Below are 24,221 nucleotides of genomic sequence, written 5' to 3'. Positions count from 1 at the left end.
CCTCCGCCGCGCCCCGCCTCCTCCGCCGCGCCCCGCCTCCAGCCCCTCGGCCTGCCCCGCCCTCGCCGCGCGCTCTTCTCCGTGGTCGATCTGCGCCCCCGCGTCCGCGCTACGCCCCCGCGCCGGCTTCTGCGGTCGCCATGACGGCGGCCGTGTTCTTCGGCTGCGCCTTCGTTGCTTTCGGGCCTGCGCTCGCCCTCTACATCTTCACCATCGCCACCGAGCCGTTGCGCATCATCTTCCTCATCATCGGGTAAGGCGGTTGTGCCGGGAAACCCGGACCTGGGGCTCCCCTCCCCCGCCGGGGGTACCGGCGATACCTGGCGTCCCCACCAAACGGCTCGTCCTCGTTGGGCTTTGGAGCGGAGAAGGGTTAGGACGGGGTAGAGCGGAGACCCCACTCCCCTGGGACTCCTCGCCCTCCTCCGAGGGTCGGCGAGAAAAGAACAAGAGCCCCGCGACCCCAGAGGGCGGGCTCTGGGGAAGGAGATCACATCGTGGGTCTCAGAAAACCCTGACGCTTTGCTCCCGAGTTTTTGCCTAGGGTCCGTGGATGGGCGTTAGTGAGTCATACATTAAAACTGTATTTTAAAAATTGTGGATAACTTCAAATAAACATCTTTTATTTTTTTGGAGGGGGAGGTCCCTAGTTTCCCTTAGATTCTGACAGGCATCTGTAATCCCAAACGAGTTAAGAGCCCTTAAGCACCTGGGGATCAGGTGCTTTAAAACATACCGATGCCCAACACTTACCCCTCCCTGAATCAACTGAATAGGAATGTCTAGGGGGTGGAATTCGGACTTTTTAAAAGCGTCCCAGGTGATTCAGGTGTGCGGCCAAAGGGTAGAAACCTGTGAAAACTCCGCAGCACCTGTAGTACGTCTCCTTGCAGGAGCTTGGTCAATACCGAACTCTGGTGGCGAATGTGATCATAATCCCAGTTTTCACCTGTCTGGCAGCTCTTACTGGAGCTCCCCTACGACCTTCTCCGCCACTGAGTCTCACTTGGCATCAGGAGAAACAGCCAGGCGAGACCAGTGAATCCCACCTTTTCTGAGCTTCCTCACCTCTCCCAACTGTATTGAAGATGCTGCATCACACGTGTCATTTAAAAAACAATAGAGATTTGGGCAAGAGGTCTGAAAAGCTTGTTATAATCATTACAATCCACAGGAATGTTGTAAAAACCAGGCCTGGAAGACTGATGTAGATCAGAGCACGGGCTTTCAACCTCTGGATTTTAAACCAATTGCTCTGTTAATAGAGATGTAGACATTTTCCTGGAAAAGACATTTGCACATCAATGGGCAAAGCTTTAATTAGGAAGCTTAGCAAATAACCAAGTTTCCAGACCGACAGTCCTTGGCTATTAGTCTGCAGATGTACTTACAAATAGCAGGGTCACTGAAAAAAGTGATTTTTAAGAAAAATCTCAAATTCCTCTTGGCCTGCATGTTTATTTCACCAGGGAAACTGCACCATTGATTAGGACCAGTTGGTTAAGACCATCACTTCATGAACACTTTTTTTTGTCAGGAAATCTCTTCCTTCTCAAGCAGGGTTTTTTTTGCTTTAATTTAAATCTTTTCCCTTTTCCTTTTTCCCCCCCCCCCCCCCTAATTTTCAGAGCTTTCTTCTGGCTGGTGTCTCTGCTGCTTTCTTCCTTCATTTGGTTCATGGCAGCAACCCTTACTGATAACAAAGATGAACCAAGACAGAGAGATCTGCTGATCTTTGGAGTGTTAATCTCAGTCCTTGTCCAAGAAATGTTCCGGTTTGCATATTATAAACTTTTAAAGTAAGTTAAACGCTTTACCTTTTTTCCCAGTTTTATTTGAATTATGATTTAGTAGTTTGAAACATTAATGTATTATTGTATTTGAAGGTCCATGTCTTCCTGCATAGTTCCAAGCCAAGGGATTGTACATTTCCAGCCTGAAAATATTGAGTATTTTAACTTGTGGACATTCATTCCTTCCTTCACTTGTTCAAAAAATATGTCTTGAGAATTTGCTCCATGCCGTGCATACCCTAGGTACTGGGGATACATCATGATTAAAAGACAGTCTCATGGTGGTAATATTATAGTGGGAAGAGATAGACAACAAATGAATAAACAAGAAAAGACATTGTATATTAAAAGATAGTAAGTGCCATGGAGAAAAATAAGCTAGAGAAATAGTCATTGAAACAAGAAGAACAAAAACTGTTACAGATCAGAATTTAAATGCACTTCTCTTTGACATCACCTAAAATAGATTATTCTTATGGTGATTATGCCTGCCATTATTCTGACTGTATTAGGGAGGAACAGGGGTTCATTTTGTGATATGTCGTTTGAGTTCATGTCCAGAATAGAAAAATACATTAAAAGAAAAAAAAAAAAGCCGTGGGCATGAGTTCCCTTTTTAGGCCAGAAAGTAGGTCATCTGTAGGATCCATGAGGATCTCACATGAAACCACTGTTTTGAAACACAGCTTGAACTTGGAACCATATTTTCTTTCAGGTAGTCATGAGATTGGCTTTGATTATGTAGTAAGGCTTAGTTAGTAGAGTGATAAATGTGCTATGTCTTCTCATCTCTGCAAATGGGATAATTAAAGCACTTTATGAATTTCATGGATGCAACCAAGACAGAACCTCAATAACATCTCTTATAATAGGCTTCTGATAATTTGTTCTTGCCAATATGCCAGGCCTTCTGTAATTTTTACTTGTTGCTTTTAATAACAAATATTGAAATTTAATAACAAAGCAATTTAAATCCCAAGTAGAAAACCAGGAAGCCGTTGCTTAGAAGCAAAAGTCATATCTGAGAAAAAGTTTAAAAATGAAATTTCCATTAGTTCCTGGAAATATTAAAGAACAACAAATAAAAAACATAACATTTCAGGTTCCATGGGAATCCAATACCCTTAACAGATGGACATTCAGCTGTGGTTGAATGTTTCTGGTATGCAGCAGTTACTACTCCAAAATTTAATTTTAACTGAGAATATATTAAGGTAATAAATATCTCCTTCTTTCTGACCTCTGCCTTGCACAGGCAAATGCAGTCTCTGTCACACGGTTGTCATCTTGTCTCTTTCAAGGCTAAACATTCCTCATTTCTTCAGCTGGCCCTCAGGAGACATGGATGTGGCTTCCAAACCTTTTCCCATCTCTGTTCTTTTATGTGAGTGGACACCCCTTTTTGTTGGTGCCTGGGATTTACCTGTGCCTGGAACCCATCACAGTACCCTGCTGTGGTCGAAGCAGTGTAGAGAGCAGGGTCCTTCCCACCCTTGACAGGGCACTGTTCTCTTAACTCAGCCTTGGGTTGGACTGGATTTTCCTGTCTCCAACATCACTGGCTCATGTTGGTTTTGCATTTACTAATTTCAGTAGTTTTTCATAGATCAGGACGTGACTTTAATAACCCCTTAGGACTTGAGGTTCTAAAACCTCACTTACCTGGAGTGGCTAAATGGGTATCTGCTGTTCTTCACTATTGTGTTTCTTCACGGTTTCCACCTGAAAAGCAACCCTTTATTGGCACTAACCTAAGGTTCCAAAGGACTACAAGCTGAACATGGGTTGCCTTTTTTTGGCCACGGCTGTGTGTCTTGTGGGATCTTAGTTCCTCCACCAGGGATTGAACCTGCGCCTTCGGCAGTGAAAACACGGAGTACTAACCACTGGACCACCTGGGAATTCCCCATGGGTTGCCTGTTTTTTTTTTTTTTTGGGCTGCGCGGAGAGGCATGTGGGATCTTAGTTCCCCGACCAGGGATCGAACCTGTGCCTCTTGGAGTCTTAACCACTGGACTGCCAGGGAAGTCCCAGAGTTGCCATTTTTAATAGGGCATTGAGGGCATAGGGCCACATGCAGAAGGAATTATGGCTGTCAGTCTGCAGGCTCTCATGCCAGGAAATTCACAGAAGCCTCTTTGGCCCTCTGGGGAAACCATGTTTGCTCCTCTGAAAGGACCTTTGGAGATTTGCAAACAAATAATAGGACAAACCTGTATTAACAGGTGCCTTTACAAAATGCATCTGCTGCAAACCTTTGGAATATGGTACAGTATTTTCCTAGCACATTTTAGAAACTTTGGATGTTATATAGTTACATGTTAAAACAAGTTTGAGAATTATTATGATACTTTATTAATGACTAACATTTATATAGATGCATTTAAGTTGCTGTCTTAGGCTTTACTACATTCAGATATAGGAACTTCAGTTTAATCAATATTTTAACTATCTCCACTGACAAAGTAGGTTTTGAACTTTTAAGTTTAAAGTACTGCCTCAATCAAATTTTCGCTATCTGAATTTGGTGCCAAGATTAAAATGTGGAGAGCTTGCACCAGTCTTTTTACATATATGGAATTGAATCAAAGTATTTATCATTGTAGTTCAATATAAATTTATTTCATGGCTTAGGTCTTAGGACCAGTACTTCATCTTGAATGAATGAATTGTCACTTTCAGCCTAGCAAAGAATTGCACTGTGAGAAATTGACATATGGCCACACGTGATAGCCCTTTCTACGTTATTCAGAAGGAAAAAGAAAAATCTAAGTTATGGTCCTGCACATTGCCTAAAACATACATAAGAATTTTTTGGCTTGGATTAAAGCTTTTGTAATTTAGTTCAATTGTCTTATAATGCTGATACCATAAATATTTGGTAATTTGAGAAAATAATTTATAGAAAAATAATAAGATAATCATTGCTATAATGTCTTAAAAGGCATAAGTCTATTTTAAAAATTTTCTAAAATGGTGTTTTTACTTTATATGCATATTCCTTGGTACTTTCCCTCTCTTACACACACATATAAAGTGAATCAGAACAAACAAGAAAGCTGGTATGATGTATCATTTGTTTTTCAAAGTTTATATTTAAAAAATTGAGTTTTTTGTTCTTGGAAACAATAATAAACGCAAACAAAGAATTTTCCACTTCAGTAAAATGGTCAGATTGAAATCACCGTCACACACACATACAAAAAATCACCGTGACTTACATCATCAGTTGTGTGATGTATCCGTCAGGAACACGGAAACTGATGGTGTTTTGTACTTTTTCACTTCCTAATGTTGACCCTAGACCTTAAATTTATATCTTTAATATATTTGTGATAGCAATACTTTGTTATACTAAATAGCAAAAATCTTTTATTCATTGCTGAGCAATTTATATAAAACAGAAATCCTCCAAAATTTATTGGTTCTATTATACCATTATATCTGTTTGTTGGTGGAAGTTATTGCTATTGTATAGGTCTCTAAGCATTCATTAGCCTATAACCACATTCCTGTGACAGGTAAGTTTATTTAGGAAAATGGCACATTTCAGGTGGTTACTGCTCCAGAGAAAGGAGATGACAGTCACTTAAATTTTGGCTCATGTCCCTGCTACCAAATGATGCTTCCAAATGGAGAGCACTGGAATGGCAAATTGTTTCTTTTGAGTCTAGAAAAGAAAAAGACCTTTTTTTTTTTTTTGGCCGCATCGGAGATCTTAGTTCCCCTACCAGGGATTGAATCTGTGTCCCCTGCATTGGAAGTGTGGAGTCTTAACCACTGGACCGCCAGGGAAGTCCCAAAGACCTTCTTCTTTATGCTTATTACTATTTTGGTTGAATTCTGTGTTGCCTTAATGTAGTCAATATTTATATTTATGTCATGAGTTAGGCTCACTGTAGTGAATATACATACCTTAAAATTTAACACAATACCCATAATATAATTTCCATGTTCTGGTTAATTTTCTACTCTTAGAGTTAACTGAACTCATTTTTGTTTCGGCACTTGAAAAATTCTTGTAAAATGTTTGGTTCCTTTATTGCTTTAATAAATATACTTTAAATATAATTTAAATATCCTTTGTGTCAGGATTGTTGTTGCAGACTTTCTAGCCAACAAGGGGTAGCAATAGTGACAAGAGTGGAGCCGGCCTGCCGCAGTCCTCATGCATTTGTGTGGGGTGCAGGGGCTCATGGTCAGTTTGCAAATTGTCCACGACAGAAGCATGGGTATGATCACTCTGAAGATCATTTCTTGTTGAGCAGTAGTCTAATGTTTCATTCAGGTATTCATTTATCTTCTTTTCTGAGGGTAGCATTTTATTCTCCCCTGATTACTTCTCCCCTGAGGCCTGACTGGGGTTATGAAACAAATAATGTTTTCGAATCAGAAGACCATTTGATTAGGTATCCATATGAGAGTTCACACTGTCAGTGTTGTAGGGTTTAAGAGTAAGGAGAGATGGGATGAATAATTATCAATCACTGATAAAGGTGGCTTCTTTGAGCAATTGTTGCATGAACTAGACTTTGAAGAGAGAGTACCACATAACGTTCTATGGAGTGGAAGGTAGAAGGGAGAGTGGCAGAATAAGTCTAACCCAGGCAGAAATACAACAAAGTACCAAAGAAGTGGAATAGAAGATACAGTACTTTGGGAAGAGGAAAAATTCAGAGTGGTAGATGCCATAAGATGTTGAATTAAATACTTGCTAAGCTTAGTCATAAGTATTGCTTTTTTTTGTATTATTAAACTCAATCCCTGATGGCTTGTTTACTTATATTCTTCTTATTTTTCCTCCTTTTTGTGAATGTCAGATATAGGCAAAAGTTGGTTGGAAATTTTGGTTGACTTTAGTTAATTGAAAACTAGCTGTGTTCGTTTAAGTGGATTTTAGATTTAGAGTATAATGTGATCAAAAACCTCATTAAGTATCTGGATTTTAAAATATCTTATGTGTTTTTCTGATATACTACTTTAAAAAAATTATCTGTGTGGTTTTATTTTAGAAAATCCAGTGAGGGTTTGAAGAGTATAAACCCAGGTGAAAAAGCACCCTCTATGCGATTGCTGGCTTATGGTAAGTTAGAACTGCATAGCCTCATAAAGATAAAAGATCAGACTTGACATAAAAGCCATTTTTATCTTTTAAATCTTTGTAGGTTTCAGGTAGTATTTTACTACCGCATTGGCCTATTGGTGTACATTGTTTATTTTTCTAGCTTTCCAGGGCCCTTATGTAAAGAAAAGTGATTGCAGGTGACCCTTATCTGTGTCTCCATTAAATACTAACCAGATTTGACAGTTAGGTTTTTTAACATGTATACACTCTAGTTAACAATTTCTAAGTGATGTTATTGTTACCTTCTTTGGGTTGTTTCCATGACTTTGTCTGTACTGAGAGGACTCTTCATATTAATACAGTTATACCTCTTTGTATTTTTCTTTCAGAATTATGGTTTAAAGGTTGGATCCGGGTCCCTAAATTGAGTCACCCAGATTGACCCAGGGATCCCTCTTTACAATACAGTCACCCCTCAAGCTCAGTTCCATCAAACTTAATTCTACAGATTCTGTTGTCATGAATTAAAGTCAGAGCTACAGTGTCGTATCCTTCTGTCTCGCCTATCCCTTTGGAGCCTTTCTGGATCTCTTTCTTTCTTTTTTCATTTCTCTGCTACATTTCACTGACCATTTCCTTTCCTCTTTCCTCCCCACTTCTCTCTCGGTTCATCATTTAGCCAAGCGCTTGCCTTTTCTGAGCCAGCTTTCTACTGCTTCTCTAACAGCATGTGCACCGTTTTTCCTTCAACAAAATAGTGTTCCCTAGTCCTTGGGAATTTGATTTGAAGAGAAATCACAGCATGAGTAAGGTTTAACAGTGTTTTCCTTCCTCTTTAGTTTCTGGCTTGGGCTTTGGAATCATGAGTGGAGTATTTTCCTTTGTAAATACCCTGTCTGACTCCTTGGGACCGGGCACAGTGGGCATTCATGGAGACCCTCCCCAGTTCTTCCTGAATTCAGGTATGTGTCTGGTAGCTGTGAATGTTCAGATTTATGATCTAAATGATCATGCTTAGTGGAGTTCCCTGGCTTAGGAAATGAAGTGAATAGAAATTCATGTTATATCTTCTAAAGGCAAGATACTATTAGACACTGTGATGGAAAGGACCTAGGAAAATAAAAATTACAGTTAGAGTATTGTAGAATTTTAGAGTGGAACTAAGCTTGCATAAAATTTATTTTTCTGTTACTGTACTAACAGTGTTGCTGTATAGCTGATATATTGTAAGTGAATTTTTATAGGCTATATGCTTTTTTTGTTTTTGTTTTTATTAGTTTATATTTCTCTTCACTGTAGCCCTAATCTTTAGTTCATTTGTCATCTTGGCTGCGTTTTGGAGTGGGAAGTATAATTTAATCTTGAAATTGAGAGGAGAGAAAATAGTTCTTATTTAATGTGAGGTATGGGCTTCCCTGGTGGCGCAGTAGTTGGGAGTCCGCCTGCTGATGCAGGGGACACGGGTTTGTGCCCCGGTCAGGGAAGATCCCACATGCCGCGGAGCAGCTGGTAAAAAAAAAAAAAAAAAAAAAAAAATGTTAATGTGAGGTAATGTCATATATCTAAAAACGTATATTTAAACATATATATATATTTAATTTTAACTGTAACAATCCATATTCCCTGTTCCTTAAGAACTGGGACACCAGCAGGAACTTAGAGTCCCTTGTTCCTTCTCACTCCTCCCCTACAGGTAACTGTTACCCTGATTTTGTGTTATTAAGTCCCTGGGTTAGCCAGGTCTGAAAGTTAGGTTTTTAACATGTATCGATGTTTTACTTTGAAGGTAAAACCTGTAAGTTTTACCTTCATGTGTGTATCTGAAAAAAAAAAAAAAAAAAAAATTTAGTTTTCTTGCTTTTGAACATTTAAAAATAAATTGTACTATATTCTATAAAAAAAAAGAAATTGAGAGGAAAAAAATAATAGATGAGTTGACCTTTATCCAAAGATGCAGGTAAAAGGACCAACCCATTTCAAACCACTTTTCATCCACCAGATGAAAATTGTCCCCATGATGCAGTGGTCACACATTTGAGAGTTGGTAATATACATAATTAATATAAGCTCTCTCCTAAATTACACAAGAAGAATCTTTTAAAAAATAGTTTTTAAAAACCCCACTGTATTTTTTTGTCTTCACAAGTTGTATCGTTGAAGAAAGTGACCCTATGCACAGGTTCTTTTAATTAAATCATTATTAATTTATCATCTTATTAAGAATAAATAGAATCCTTTCAAAAAAAAATTTATCATCTTTACTAAAGTAATTTCTGTCTTCAAGGAGCTTATCATCTTGTAGAGGGAATAAGACCAAAAAAGTGATTAAGCGTTTCAGTGCAGTTTAACATAATAATAGAAAAGATATAAGGAGGTATGACCGAATTAAAAAGGCAAATTGCTGCAGTAAAGAATTGAGAGACATGTTGCACGTTATAGTGGTCCCCAAACCCAGTGGACCCTTGTTCATCATTTCAGTTCAGACCTTGGTCTCTCCTATCTAGATTACTACCATTAACTCCCACCCGGTTAGTCTTTCCTCAACACATTTTCCATGGGAATCCATCCTGTATACAGCCCCCCAAATGACTCGTCCCTGTACAAAAATGTATAAGGGCTTTTCAAGGCCTACAAGTTACTCAGGGCCCTTCACGTCCGGCGGCCAGTTAGAGGACAGGAAAGTATGTTAGTGGAATGGGTCCTACTTATTTAGTTGCGCCCCCAACATAGCAAATTATCTACCTTTTAAACATTCCATAATTAGAATATTTCTGACAGTCTTAAAAAATGAACATGAGTATTACATTTTTAGAACAACTGTAGTATTAATGCTAAAATCTGTTAGCATCCAATATAAGTTAATAAAACATACCCAGGAGGGGGTGTTACTGCTGCAGTTTTCTATATTTTCTTAAATCAGTCTATTAGACTGCTACATAAGCATTTTTTTTTTTGGCTCTCAAGTAGCAGTTTCCTAATGGAACTTATTTTTCTACCAGATTCTGTCACTAGATGGCGCTAATTCCCTTTTGTGAACTAGGCTGTTTTCATAAGATTGGCTTAAAATGATTCTTTTGGAAGAAAGTAAAAAATGTGCTGGCAGGGCTTCCCTGGTGGCGCAGTGGTTGCGAGTCCTCCTGCCGATGCAGGGGACATGGGTTTGTGCCCCGGTCCGGGAGGATCCCACATGCTGCGGAGCGGCTGGGCCCGTGAGCCATGGCCGCTGAGCCCGCGTGTCCGGAGCCTGTGCTCTGCAACGGGAGAGGCCACAACAGTGAGAGGCCTGCTTACTGCAAAAAAAAAAAAAAAAATCTACAAACAAAAAATGCTGGAGAGGGTGTGGAGAAAAGGGAACCCTCCTGCACCGTTGGTGGGAGCGTAAATTGATACAGCCACTATGGAGAACAGTATGGAGGTTCCTTAAAAAACTAAAAATAGAACTACTGCACGACCCAGCAGTCCCACTGCTAGGCATATACCCTGAGAAAACCAGAATTCAAAAAGAACCATATACCACAGTGTTCACTGCAGCACTCTTTACAATAGCCAGGACGTGGAAGTAACCTAAGTGTCCGTTGACAGATGAATGGCTAAAGAAGATGTGGCACATATATACAATGGAATATTACTCAGCCATAAAAAGAAACGAAATCGAGGGGGTTTCCCTGGTGGTGCAGTGGTTGAAAATCTGCCTGCCAATGCAGGGGACACGGGTTCGAGCCCTGGTTTGGGAAGATCCCACATGCTGCAGAGCAACTAGGCCCGTGAGCCACAATTACTGAGCCTGTGCGTCTGGAGCCTGTGCTCCGCAACAAGAGAGGCCGCGATAGTGAGAGGCCCGTGCACCGCGATGAAGAGTGGCCCCCGCTTGCCGCAATTAGAGAAAGCCCTAGCACAGAAACGAAGACCCAACACAGCCAAAAGTAAAATTAATTAATTTAAAAAAAGAAACGAAATTGAATTATGCGTAGTGAGTTAAAAAAAATGGTTCTGAAGAACCTAGGGGCAGGACAGGAATAAAGATGCAGACGTAAAGAATGGACTTGAGGACACGGGGAGGGGGAAGGGTAAGCTGGGATGAAGTGAGAGAGTGTCATGGACATATATACATTACCAAATGTAGAATAGATAGCTAGTGGGAAGCAGCCACATAGCACAGGGAGATCAGCTCGGTGCTTTGTGACCACCTAGAGGGGTGGGATAGGGAGGATGGGAGGGAGACGCAAGAGGGAGGAGATATGGGGACATATGTATATGTATACCTGATTCACTTCGTTATAAAGCAGAAACTAACACACCATTGTAAAGCAATTATAGTCCAATAAAGATGTTAAAAAAAGAAAGAATCTTGGATAATTACTGCAATTTCTTATATTTTTATCTTCCATTGTCCTTAAAAAAAAATCCAAGGAGAAACTTCACTTTAATGAAAAGACTTGTTTAAATTGAAGACACTCCTTTTTTTAAAAATTAATTAATTTATATATTTATGGCTGTGTTGGGTCTTCGTTTCTGTGCGAGGGCTTTCTCTAGTTGTGGCAAGCGGGGGCCACTCTAAATCGCGGTGCGTGGGCCTCTCACTATTGCGGCCTCTCTTGTTGCGGAGCACAGGCTCCAGACGCGCAGACTCAGTAATTGTGGCTCACGGGCCCAGTTGTTCCACGGCGTGTGGGATCTTCCCAGACCAGGGCTTGAACCCCTGTCCCCTGCATTGGCAGGCAGATTCTCAACCACTGTGCCACCAGGGAAGCCCGAAGACACTTCTTTTAATTGAGAAAAGTTTCTCAGGGACCTCCCTGGCAGTCCAATGGTTAAGACTTCAAGTTTCCAATGTGGGGTTGGGGGTGTGCTGGTTTGATCCCTGGTCAGGCAACTAAGATCCTACATGCTGTGTGGCGCGGTGTCGGGGGAGGGTGGGAGTTTTGCAATTAGTGCAGAAGGCTAATTTGGAGAAAAGTTGATCAGATATCACAGTAGTCTTATTGCATTCCTAAGAGAAATTCCTTGAAAGCCAGATCCAAGTAGACTTTTTGTTTCACAAATTCACGTTCTAGATGAGAAGCTGTTTCAGAGTTGGCCCCCTGGTTCAGGAATGTTGCTCTCAGAGTTACTATTCAAGCAAATATGTGTCAGGGTCCCACTTCTGTCAGACAGGGTTGAACCCTCACAGTAGTGCGGTGTACCCCAAGAGCATTGTCCCAGGACTAGGTGTTTAGTGGGCTTTGGGGTTTGTTGACCTGTGACTGGGCACTAATGGTTGCCTGTCTTTCAGCTTTCATGACGCTGGTGATCATATTGCTGCACATGTTCTGGGGCATTGTGTTTTTTGATGGCTGTGAAAAGAAAAAGTGGTACACCCTGCTTGTAGTTCTTCTGACCCATCTACTGGTGTCAGCCCTGGTGAGTATTGCTACCGTGCTCAAACTGGTTTTTGGAGGTCAAGTCTGCATATCTAAAGTGGTAGATTCCACTTTGAATGAAATACCTGCTCATAGGAAAGTGAGGAAATTCAGAAAAGTCAGTTAAAAGAATGAATGAATGAATGATAGATAAATCATCTTTCTTACCATAGAAAGATAACAATTTGTTGGTTGATCTCATAAAAGTTTTTTGGTGTCTTTTTTTGGTATGTGTCTTTCTTTTAATGGGTAGAGTCAAACTGAAATAGGCTTGCATTATGCTTATGTTATGTAACACATCTTAAAAATTTTCCATGTTATTATAAATCCTTTTAATATTTAAGTTTTAGTGGCTTTAGATCATTACATAAAGTTACAGTTTGCTTAACTGATTGATAACTTGTTTTTCTACTTTTGGTTATTATAATGCTGTCTGGAACAACTTTGTATGTGAAACTTTTTCAATTCATTGTTTACAATCCAAGGAATTGATTTTTGAAGTCAAATGATGTGAATGTTTTTAAAGCCCTTGATGCAAATTGCTAAAATACTCTGTACAAGTGTTGTACTATTTTTACACATTCTGATGAATGTCAAGAGTGCCCATCTTACTCTCTCCTCACTGACATTATAATGCCAGTGTTCAAAAGTAATTTAAAAAGAATACTTGACTAGATGTATTGTTTAAGCACTGTTTAATGCTTTGGTCTTAGTTTAATTGTAACGTGTCATATACTTACATCAGAATTATCCCAGCCACTGCTTTGTCCAGACGTTTATCGTTTCTTACCTACAGTATTGAAAAGCTTCCTTCTGATGGTGTCCTGCCTCATGTTTCTCTCCTCTCCATCCATTTAGAGTTCATATCAGGTTTTCTTATACTGGGCTTCTTGTTCTCTGTTCCATCTAAAAAACAATCTCATTGCCTTTCTTACCTAAAACCTTTCAGTCATACAAGATACTAAAGTTACCCTTAATATGATGGCAGCTATGTAAAGTCAAATCTTTTTTTTTTAATTTTGTTTTATATATTTTTTATACAGCAGGTTCTTATAAGTCATCCATTTTATACACATCAGTGTGTACATGTGAACCCCAATATCCCAGTTCATCACCCCCACCCGCCGCTGCTTTCCCCCCTTGCAGTGCATACGTTTGTTCTCTACATGTGTCTCAATTTCTCCCCTGCAAACTGGTTCATCTGTACCATTTTTCTAGGTTCTACGTATATGTGTTAATATACTATATTTGTTGTTCTCGTGTTTCTCCTTGGGTTTATCCTCTATGGGACTCTCTGCGCCTCCTGGACTTGGGTGACTATTTCCTTTCCCATGTTAGTTAAGTTTTCGACTATAATCTCTTCAGATATTTTCTCTGGTCCTTTCTCTCTGTCTTCTGCTTCTGGGACCCCTCTAATGCAAATGTTGTTGTGTTTAATGTTGTCCCAGAGGTCTCTTAGGCTGTTTTCATTTCTTTTCATTCTTTTTTCTTTATTCTGTTCTGTGGCAGTGAATTCCACCATTCTGTCTTCCAGGTCACTTATCTGTTCTTCTGCCTCAGTTATTCTGGTATTGATTCCTTCTAGTGTATTTTTCATTTTAGTTATTGTATTGTTCATAGCTGTTTGTTTGTTCTTTAATTCTGCTAGGTCTTGGTTAAACATTTCTTGCATCTTCTTTTTCTGAGGTCCTAGATTATCTTCACTATCATTATTCTGAATTCTTTTTCTGGAATGTTGCCTATCTCCATTTCATTTAATTGTTTTTCTGGTGTTTTATCATGTTCCTTCATCTGGTACATAGCCCTCTGCCTTTTCATCTTGTCTGTCTTTCTGTGAATGTGGTTTTTGTTCCACAGGCTGCAGGATTGTAGTTCTTCTTGCTTCTACTGTCTGCCCTCTGGTGGATGTGGCTGTCTAAGAGGCCTGTGCAAGTTTCCTGATTGGAGGGACTGGTGGTGGGTAGAGCTGACTGTCGCTCTGGTGGGCAGAGCTCAGTAAAACGTAAGCTGGCTTGACTGCTGATGGGTGGAGCTGGGTTCCCTCCCTGTTGGTTGTTTGGCCTGAGGCAACCCAACACTGGAGCCTACCTGGGCTCTTTGGTGGGGCTAATGTCGGACTCTAGGAGAGCTCACGCCAAGGAGTACTTCCTGGAACTTATGCTTGCCAGTGTCCTTGTCCCCATGGTGAGCCACAGCCACCCCCCCCCCCTCTGCAGGAGACCCTCCAACACTAGCAGGTAGGTCTGGGTCAGTCTCCCCTGGGGTCACTGCTCCTTCCCCTGGGTCCCAATGCACACACTACTCTGTGTGTGCCCTCCAAGAGTGGAGTCTCTGTTTCCCCCAGTCCTGTCGAAGTCCTGCAATCAATTCCCACTAGGCTTCAAAGTCTGATTCTCTAGGAATTCCTCCTCCCATTGCCAGACCCCCAGGTTGGGAAGCCTGACGTGGGGCTCAGAACCTTCACTCCAGTGGGTGGACTTATGAGGTATAAGTGTTCTCCAGTCTGTGAGTCACCCACCCAGCAGTTGTGGGATTTGATTTTACTGTGATTGCGCCCCTCCTACCATCTCACTGCAGCTTCTCCTTTGTCTTTGGATGTGGGGTATCTTTTTTGGTGAGTTCCAGTGTCTTCCTGTCGATGATTGTCCAGCAGCTAGTTGTGATTCTGGTGTTCTTGCAAGAGGGCGTGAGAGCATGTCCTTCTACTCCGCCATCTTGGTTCAGGACCATAAAGTCAAATCTTAATGGAAAAACCACTGGCGAGAGAGTGTGTTAAAATATTAACAGCTTTCATTTTTGGGTGAATTCTTTTATTCTTTATGGTTTTTGGCATGTTCCAAATTTTCTACTATGTACACTTTAATAAACAGAAAGGAAGTTGCAAGAAAAAGGAAATATCCTTTTTATGGATCCAATTGGCCATTCATTCATTTGACAAATAGCCTTCTATGTTCCAGGCACTGTTCTAGGCAAACAAAACAATTTAGTGAAAAAAACAAAGACCCTGCCTTTACCATCTAGTGGAGAGAGAGGCAGTAAGCAATAGACATAATAAAAAGTTTTATAGTATATTAAAATTGATAGGTGCTGTGGGAAAAAAGGGAAAGTAGAGCAGGTTAAAAGGGTTCCGGATTGTGTGGGCTGGGGATGTTGAATTTTGGAACTGTGTAGTCAAAAGTAGGCTTCATTGTGAAGGTGACATTTGAACAAAAAAGTCAAGTTGGCCATGTGGCTGTCTGGAGAAAGAGCATCCAAGACTAAAACAGCCAGTGCCAAAGTCCTAAGACTAAAGAATATGCTTGGCATGTTTATGGAAGTGAGGGTGGCCGGAACCAGTAAGCCTGGGGAACTTAGTAGCAGATACTGTCACAGATTTGAAGTTGGGGATGGAAGTGGAGGTTGGAAATGAGAAGCACATCTAGATAATGCAAGACTTGCGCTTTCTACTCTCAGTGAAATGGGAGTCATTGTAGGGTGTTGAGTACAGGGACATGACTTGAATCACGTTTTGAAAGGATCATTGTGACTGCTGTGTTCAGAGTAGACTGTAATGGGGGAAGAGATTACAGTCATCAAGAGAAGGGTGGTGACAACTTGGGTGAGATAGCAGTGGAAATAATGAGAAATGTTCAGATTCAGGACATATTTCTGAAAGTAGAGCCAACAGTATTTCCTGACAAGACTGGATAAGGCAAGGGAGAGAAAGAAGAGGAGCCAAGGATGTCTTCAAAGTTTTGGGCCCGGATAGCTAGAAGGATGGAGTTGCCATCAGCTGGGATGGAGAAGCTTGTGAGGGAGATCAGGAGTTCTCCTTGGGCACGTTACCGTGGGGGCGCCTATTGGACCTTCAAGTGGAGAAGGCAGTTAGGCAGTTGGATGAAAAAGTCTGGAGTTTGGGAGAGAAATCCAGGCTCGAAGAGATGATTACAAGAAGTGAGTATAAGCAGACAAGAGAAGAGGCCCAAGGACTAAGGCCTGGGGCATTTCAGCCTTGAGGTTGGGGCAAGAAGAGGAGCCAGCAAAGGAGACTGAGAAGGAGCAACTTAGTGAAGTAGCAGAGCAGCAGGAGCCAGGTGTCCTGAAGCCAGGTGTACTGGGGAGGAGAGGGCGATGAGCTGTAGCAGAGGCCAGGGGAGTAAAACCCAGACTTCTTTGTTTGGCATAAGCCTCTTACTGATTTTACTGGTGCACGGTGTACCATAGTTCACACCAGGCCCTCCACCTAAATTGATCCAGTGTGGCTCCCCAGCGGGGAGTGCCTTTGTTCGCGCTGTTTTGTCTGCAATGACTGCTAACCTAGGTCAGTTTGGAAAACTCCTGAGCATTTCATGTGAGGCCTCCCTGGAAAAGGTGCACATTTCTGACTCAGCACTATCACTAGCCCTTATTTATAGCTGTGTTATAACCCCCCTCCCCGGCCAGCATTATTTTATTTGATACAGTTTTTACATCTACCTCTCTAATTAGAGTTTGATCATCAGTGATGGGACCTTATCTTGTCACTCTTGATATCCCGAATCCAAGGGCATGTGCAGGCAGGGTGAGGGTGAGGACAGTGAGGTGCCTTGGAGGCACTCCCCCTGCTGCCGCTGCTGGGCAGAGGTGACAAACTGACCCAGTCAGAGCCTCTTGTTTGTTAAGAAGAACCCATCTCCCCACCTTACCCTGGCCCAGCACAGGAAGTATCCTTTCTTCTATCAAAGGCCAGTCCCTCCACTTGGGCTTCAGACCTAATTCCTTCCTACTTAAGGACTTTACTCCTTTGACTGTGCCCTCTCTCCTACATCACCAGCCTGTCCCTCTCTTCACCAGCATATAGACGTATCTTAAATAAAACTCTTCATTGTTGCCTATTCTCCTTCGAGCTATGACTTCTTTTTCTGGTTCCCATTGCAGCAAAATTTCTCAAAGAGTTATCTCCGCAAACTCTGTCTCTGCTTCTTCTCTCATGCTTCTAGCACATTTTGCCTTCTGTTCAGCCACCCTTCTAAGACTGCTTTATTTTTTTATACAGCAGGTTCTTTTTAACTCCAAGTCTTTTAAGCTTGGTCTTCCACAAGTCTTTTTGTATCTCATTAAATAGCACCACCGTTTACCTAAAGCCAGAAACATGGAAGTCATTCTTGGCCTCTCCCTTTCCCTCACATTCCATCCACCAGCAACTCCCATCAGTTCCTGTCATCTGCTCTCTCCATCTCTACCACCGTCACCCTGGACTAAGTCACCAACCTGTACTCTCCTCGTTCCATGCAGAGTCTTCCTAACTAGTCTCCCTGCTTTCACCGTAGCCTCCTTGAATCCATTATCTGCAGTTTAAAAAATCTAAAATCATGGGAATTCCTTGCTGGTCCAGTGGTTAGGACTCGGCGCTTTTACTTCCGTGGCCCGGGTTCAATCCCTGGTCGGGGAACTAAGATCCCGCAAGTGCAGGGCGCCCAAAAAATAAATAATCTGAAATCATTAGCTCCCCAAGCTAAAACCCTTCTGTGCACCTCCATTGCACTGAGGATAAAATTCACACTCCTCACCAACATGCTGTGTAGCTGGCCCCTGCCTTCCTCTCCTATCTAAGTGCTTGCCCTTCCATCCCTACACATCATTTAAAAAATTAAAAAAATTTTTTTTGCGGTACGCAGGCCTCTCACTGTTGTGGCCTCTCCCATTGCGGAGCACAGGCTCCGGACGCGCAGGCTCAGCGGCCATGGCTCACGGGCCCAGCCACTCCGCGGCATGTGGGATCTTCCCGGACCGGGGCACGAACCCGTGTCCCCTGCATCGGCAGGTGGACTCTCAACCACTGCACCACCAGGGAAGCCCCCTACACATCATTTATATCAACTCTCAGGTTCTCAGCTGCAATGAACTCTTTGCCCTCCTTTGGTTCCCTCCCTTGGTCTACATCAAGCTGGCTCCCTCCTCCTCCTGTAAGTCTCAGATTAAATGCTGCTTCCTCAGTGCCTTCCTTGACCCCCACCCCCACCCCAGGTAGATCGCCTTGTTCTTACCTATGCTAGCACCATCTCAGTTGTAGTTATTCTGTCCTAGCATTCATCACAATTTGGAATTATTTGTTTCTTCATTCATTACTTGTCTCCCTTACTGGTGTATAAGCTCCATTAGGATATGCACTGTGGTCTTCACTAGTACCTCGCAGCATCTCAGCAGCAGTTTTTAAATGAACTTTTGGAACCCTCAGCAGTTGTGCAGCTGAAAAAGATGCTGTTCCCTCACGTTCCCTTAATACTAAGGATTTTTACTAAAGTAAGCTGGACTTGTCTCACTTTCTTGCTAACTCTAAGAGCCAGTTAACACAGAAATGGTTAAAAACTGGGCCCTGGTTATGTAACACCTATCTTCTGTTGGGTATTTCATTAGGTCTGGCTTCTGATTACCTTCTACGGTTGCCATTTGAATATATTGGGTTGGCCAAAAAGTTCCTTCGGTTTTTATGTCAAAATAAAAGACACGTATTTCATTTTCACCAGGAACTTTATTGAACAGCGTATTCACTGTTTTGTTCCACTACCTTTTGCTATTTTTTCAGGCAACTTCATAATTTTGTCTTCCTAAAACTGATTATCTTTTTGAGCAAAGAACTGTTCCAGGTGCCTTTTATAGTCTTCCAGGGAATTGAAATTTTTTCCATTAAGAGAATTTTGTGAAGACCGAAATAAATGGAAATCCAAAGCTGCAATGTGTGGTGAATACAGTGGAAGAATCAGAACTTCCCAGCCAAGCTGTAACAGTTTTTTGCCTGGTCATCAAAGAAACGTGTTGTCTTGCATTATCCTGATGGAAGATTATGCTTTTTCTGTTGACTCATTCCTGACGCTTTTCTTTGAGTGCTGCTTTCAGTTGGTCTAATTGGGAGCAGTACTTGTTGGAATTAATCGTTTGGTTTTCCGGAAGGAGCTCGTAATAAAGGACTCCCTTCCAGTCCCACCATCTACACATCACCTTCTTTGGATGAAGACCAGCCTTTGGTGTGGTTGGTGGTGGTTCATTTTGCTTGCCCCACGATCTCTTCCGTTCCACACTGTCGTACGGTATCCACTTTTCACTGCCCATCACAATTGGTTTTAAAAACGGAACGTTTTCATTACGTTTAAGTAGAGAATCGCATGCGGAAATATGGTCAAGAAGGTTTTTTTCACTTATGTGGAGCCCAAACATGAAAGCGATTAACATGACCAAGCTGGTGCAAATGATTTTCAGCGCTTGATTTGGATATTTTGAGTATGTCGGCTGTCTGCTGCGTGGTATAAAATTGATTGTCCTCAGTTAATGTCTTGATTTCATTGCTTTCGACTTCAACTGGTCTACCCAACCGTGGGTCATCGTCTAGCTAGAAATCTCCAGCACGAAACTTCGCAGACCACTTCTGACACGTTCGATCAGTCACAGCACCTTCTCCATACACTGCACACATCTTTTTTTGCATTTCGGTTGCGTTTTTACCTTTCTTGAAATAATAAAGCATAATATGCTGAAAATGTTGCTTTTTTTCTTCCATCTTCAATATTAAGATGGCTACACAAAAAGTCACCAATTTTGATGTGTTTTTTTAGACGCACGCTGATATGACAGCTGTCACATACAGTCTAACAAAATTGTTTTGAATGAAGTTAAAGACAACTAAGTGCTACTACAGCCATCTTACGGGAAAAAAAAAAATGAACCTTTGGCCAACCCAATATTTTCTCTCCACAGACCCAAAGAGAAGCTTGGCGGCCAGGTTACAGTTCCCACCTTTAAAAAGCTGTCCTTTTTCTCAAGGCAAACTCTCTGCATCTTGGCCTTCCTGCATCTTCACCAGCCCTGGGCACTTCCCTGCCCATCCTTAGCTAGACAGAGATGCCCCCTGCCTCACTCTAGTCAAAAGCTCTCCTACACCCAGCATCTTTTCACTTTGGGAGCCAGACCTGGCTTCACTTTTCCTAGCTGCCTAGCCTGTCGAGTCCTTAAATCTGAGATTCTTCTTCTATGAAATGGGCCCTTAGCTCACAGGTTATCATCGTGGAACTGGAACGTGTGACCCAGGTGATAAGTACACAGCACAGCACGTCGGGCACGCTCGATGGCCCTTCCTGCTGCTGCCCTCAGTGTGCCGCTTGTGCCATGGAGACCAACACGGAAGACTTGGGGAAGCTGGGACAACACTAACTCTGCCCCATGTGGCAGTGATTGTTATCAGGACTATTCTCAGATACCCTGTGCCAGAACCTGTCATGAGCGCCTTACTGGTGTTATTTTAGCTTCACCTCAGTCTCATTTCACTTACACAGAAACAGACTTACGGGCTAGTGTCTGTTGACTAGGTTAGTCCTATGTGTCTTTGTGGGTGCATGACATACATCGTATGTTTGGTGGAACACACCTCAGCTATTTAAAGTATTTCATATTTTCCTTTTCCTTTGGTTAATCCACATGTTTAATAAGCTTGCTGTTATTTTCCCCTTGCAGACCTTCATAAGTCCTTATTCTGGATTAAATCTGGTGTTGGCATACATCATCCTGGTGCTCACGGGCATCTGGGCCTTCTTTGTTTCTGGAGGCAGTTGCCGAAGCCTGAAACTCTGCCTGCTTTGCCAAGACAAGGACTCCCTCCTCTTCAACCAGCGCTCCAGATAACCTCCAAGGACCAGCGCTTCTCAAACAGTAAGCTGCCTCTTTACAGGAAGCGCAATGGTGCCTTTTTCTAAAAATCCCTTTTCCTGGTGGAATTAGAAAAAACCAAACTATCTAGATACAGCATGGCTTTCATGCAACAGCTTTCTGAAAGGGATTCATCAGTGGTGTGCAGCCAGGCTGCACATTAGAAAGAACTACCTGGGGAAGCATAAAGAATACTGATTTCTGGACTGCACCCTCCAGATTTAATTGGTCTGGGCATTTGGTGATTTTTTAAAGCTTCCCAGATGACTCCGATGTGCAGCCAGGTTGAGAACCATCGGTGTCCAAACAGGAACTTCCTGAGAACGTCGTAAGTGAATAAGAATCAGATGTTTAGCTGTCTTTTAAGTCAGCCTGCTTTGGGCAAGTGAGTATCTGAAGGTCAAATCCTGGTTAGCCTTTGTCTTTTCGAGTTTTGAAGTCACAGAAGGCTAAAGGGCTATTACCTCTGTGAACTGTTTCCGCATCCTTCACTGGTACCCTGTTTTATGAGAACAGGGTAGGCCGTGCTTCTAACTATAATAATACATTGCACTGACTGACTATGATCATCGAACCAAAGTAAGCTATTGATTAATAGACTGTATTTTCCTCTAGTTTTTTCATTCTCGATTTTGCTTGTTTGAAGCATTACATGACATTACATTTTTGAGCATAGATTATGTTTCTTTAACTAAAAACCAATTATTTTCCACCTTCCTGGGAAGATGATATAAAACCAAGAATTTTTGTGCAACTTCTGTAAGTCTTTCCTGGGCTCAAGGCTTTCCATGGGCTCTGCCCCAAGGCAGTGTTTACCAGCTGAGTGCTTGCTGCCGGACTAGTTGACGTGAAGCCTGTTGTTCTATCTCTGAGCAGCTCTGCAGGTTGCTGAGTGATGTGCCCTGGAACAGGCTTCACTGGAGCTGGCAGAAGTTTACGAAAAGCAGGAGGAAAACAAGCTAGTAGGGTGGTGTTGACGCTTATAATTTGCTCCTGTGATATTAACTAGTACTTCTCCCCAGATGGTGTAGTGAAAAATTGGAAATACGACTTAAACTGCCAAATTCACGCTTTTAACATAGCCCGTATAATCTTTAGATCTTGTAAATGTCTCTGGGTTTTGCTGACAGATACAGCATTCCCTTTATAGGAATATCTAAGATGTTGGTTCAGCCTCCAAACAATGCTTTTGGTTTCCTTTGTAAAGAGCAATTGTTCCCAGTTGATGGCTTTTAGGAAGCTGATGGTGTGAAATGTAAATTTCCTACACATTTAAGTGAGAAGCTCAGTGAATCCCGTACGTGCAGTACAACAGCCAAAAGAAATAGAAGCAGCAAATGCGAGGGCTCACCAGTGACCTGACAGATGGGAGAATTTGACAATACTGTTGTGGGGAAGAATAACAGACACGTTTAAAATGGAAACTCAGCCAGTATTTTGGGTTAGCCACACATCATTCCAGGGACCAGAACCTTACACGTGAACTAGACCTTTATCAGAGAAATCCCCTCTCATGTTTAAATTATTTGAATTTTTCAATCTAGGGATTCAGGAGGAGTAGGGTTTCTAGCAAGGCTGTAAACAGTCCCGTAAGCAAGTGTAGTTATTCCGCTAAAGCTTACTTCAGCACTAATACCGATGTTTTTGCTGGGGTTTACAATTTTCCACCTTTTTACAAGACTTTCTTTAAACTAGGTGAGTCGTAGGAGAGTCAAGGACATAGAGACTGAATAGTGAAATCTATTGTGCAGAGTTGAGGGGAACAAGATGCCCACTGAACTGGGCTTCATTCCTATTGGAGCGTGGTGTTCTTTGATGAACAGGATAAGAAAAATATAGAGTTGGTTTTTACTGTTGACATACACTCTCTTAAACGGATAGTCTGGTTAAATATTTGCTCATCTGTAAAGTATAGAAATATCTGAGAATATTAATATTACTCATGCTTGAGCTCTGAGGATGTCCTGTGTGCATTAATAGTTTAATATTAAGTAAGGAATCTAGGGTATTGTGACATCTCATTTATAAAAGCATCTCGGGCAGGAAGAAAATTTTCTTTGATGGTGAGACTGTTGTCTTAGCTTTATTTAATAGTTTATTTAATAATCCTTGATTACCTATGAATAAAGGAACTTTGTAATTCCTTATTTCTCTTGTGAGCATTGCCATAGTCAGCTTAGGCACTGTTATTGCAAGTAGCCTTGTTTGCCTAATGCCAAGGAAGCCCAGGGGGAGAGTAGTCTTCCTCTGTTGTGTGTATATATTGAGGTGTGCTTTACTTTTTTAATTTTTATTTTTTGCGTTTGTTATCTCTACTGAGCTTTCTGAGCCCTGATAGTATTTGGAGAGGAGCTGTTGGTGGTAATCTTGTTTGTATGTTCTCCTCCACATGGGGCTTTCTCAGTTTGGAGGGAAGTGTGGCTATAGTTAAAGCTGACCTTGGAATGTGAATGCTGTTGCAGCACCTGACTCTGTTGCCATGTGAAGAATTGAGATCAGTTTTGGTTCTCTAATAAATTTGTGTTTATTTTTAACTCATCTGAATTAGCAGTTGTAATGGAAGGAGTTTCGTTACCCTTGATCCTAGCCTGTGTGACTGGCAATATAGTAGCAGCCTCTTTTCGAGCAGCTTAGTGAAAACATGGCTGAAAGGAATAAATGGTATCTGAAGACTGTATAGAAGATGGCTTTTGTTCCCAATGTTAATATTTTTCTTCTCAAGCACATTTCATTGTTTGCTGAGAGTGGCAGGTACACGTCAAAAATACTAGGTGTCCTTATCCTGTAGAGTTGGTACAGGATAAGGAGTCATGACAGAAGCTTCCTCTTACCTGGTCCTCTTCCTGCTCGCCTCAAACTAGCCCCAAGACGTGGATTAATGGTCAGAGTGGACCTGAGGGCTCCGCGGAAGCCAGGGTGGCAGCCTGTCTCAGACATCAGCAACCCACTCCCTGGGACGAGCTCCTTGAGAGTGCTAGCTTTCTATTTGGCTAAGTTTTTCCTAGGCTGCACCATTCCTAACTCCAGGTAGATAGATGTCATAACAAAACAATCTCAAAGTTCTTTGCTTAGAGCACTTTGTTTATGATTGCGATGTTTACATTTCTCATTTAATAAAAGACTTTACTGCATTCCGTTATATTTTAGTGTTTAGAGGGGTGGGTACCGTCTCTATGTACAATATGTATCGTTTTATATAAGTTATACTGTTATGTCATGTATACTTGCAATGTCAGACCTTGTGTTCCATACACAATGCAATAGACTCTTTCCAGAGCTGTATTTTTCAGTAAACAATAAAAAGATTGT

General features: G+C 41.7%; 1 protein-coding gene and 1 non-coding gene across 2 annotated transcripts; both read left to right on the top strand.

Annotated features, from left to right (window-relative positions):
* The first annotated feature begins 49 nt into the window (after window positions 1–49).
* APH1B (aph-1B gamma-secretase subunit) lies at window positions 50–24,221 on the top strand. The gene is made up of 6 exons (XM_024735252.1): window positions 50–253; window positions 1,629–1,799; window positions 6,806–6,876; window positions 7,698–7,820; window positions 12,131–12,258; window positions 20,721–24,221. The coding sequence occupies exons 1-6, from the start codon at window positions 141–143 to the stop codon at window positions 20,886–20,888; spliced, it is 774 nt and encodes a 257-aa protein (XP_024591020.1). The 5' UTR covers window positions 50–140; the 3' UTR covers window positions 20,889–24,221.
* On the top strand, window positions 17,596–17,667 carry TRNAK-UUU (transfer RNA lysine (anticodon UUU)). The gene has a single exon. It is a non-coding gene; the product is annotated as a tRNA-Lys (tRNA).

The sequence above is a fragment of the Neophocaena asiaeorientalis genome, unplaced genomic scaffold (assembly GCF_003031525.2).
Source record: "Neophocaena asiaeorientalis asiaeorientalis breed wild unplaced genomic scaffold, Neophocaena_asiaeorientalis_V1.1 scaffold264, whole genome shotgun sequence".
In the NCBI taxonomy this organism is placed as follows: Eukaryota; Metazoa; Chordata; class Mammalia; order Artiodactyla; family Phocoenidae; genus Neophocaena; species Neophocaena asiaeorientalis.
The sequence above is the reverse complement of the archived record's forward strand: the minus strand, read 5'-3'. Positions and strand labels throughout refer to the sequence as shown.

Coding starts and splice junctions, on each gene's coding strand:
- APH1B (XM_024735252.1), top strand. CDS start 141: ATGACGGCGGCCGTGTTCTTCGGCTGCGCCTTCGTTGCTTTCGGGCCT. Junction 1,800..6,805: donor GCATATTATAAACTTTTAAA/GTAAGTTAAACG, acceptor GTTTTATTTTAG/AAAATCCAGTGAGGGTTTGA. Junction 12,259..20,720: donor ATCTACTGGTGTCAGCCCTG/GTGAGTATTGCT, acceptor TTCCCCTTGCAG/ACCTTCATAAGTCCTTATTC.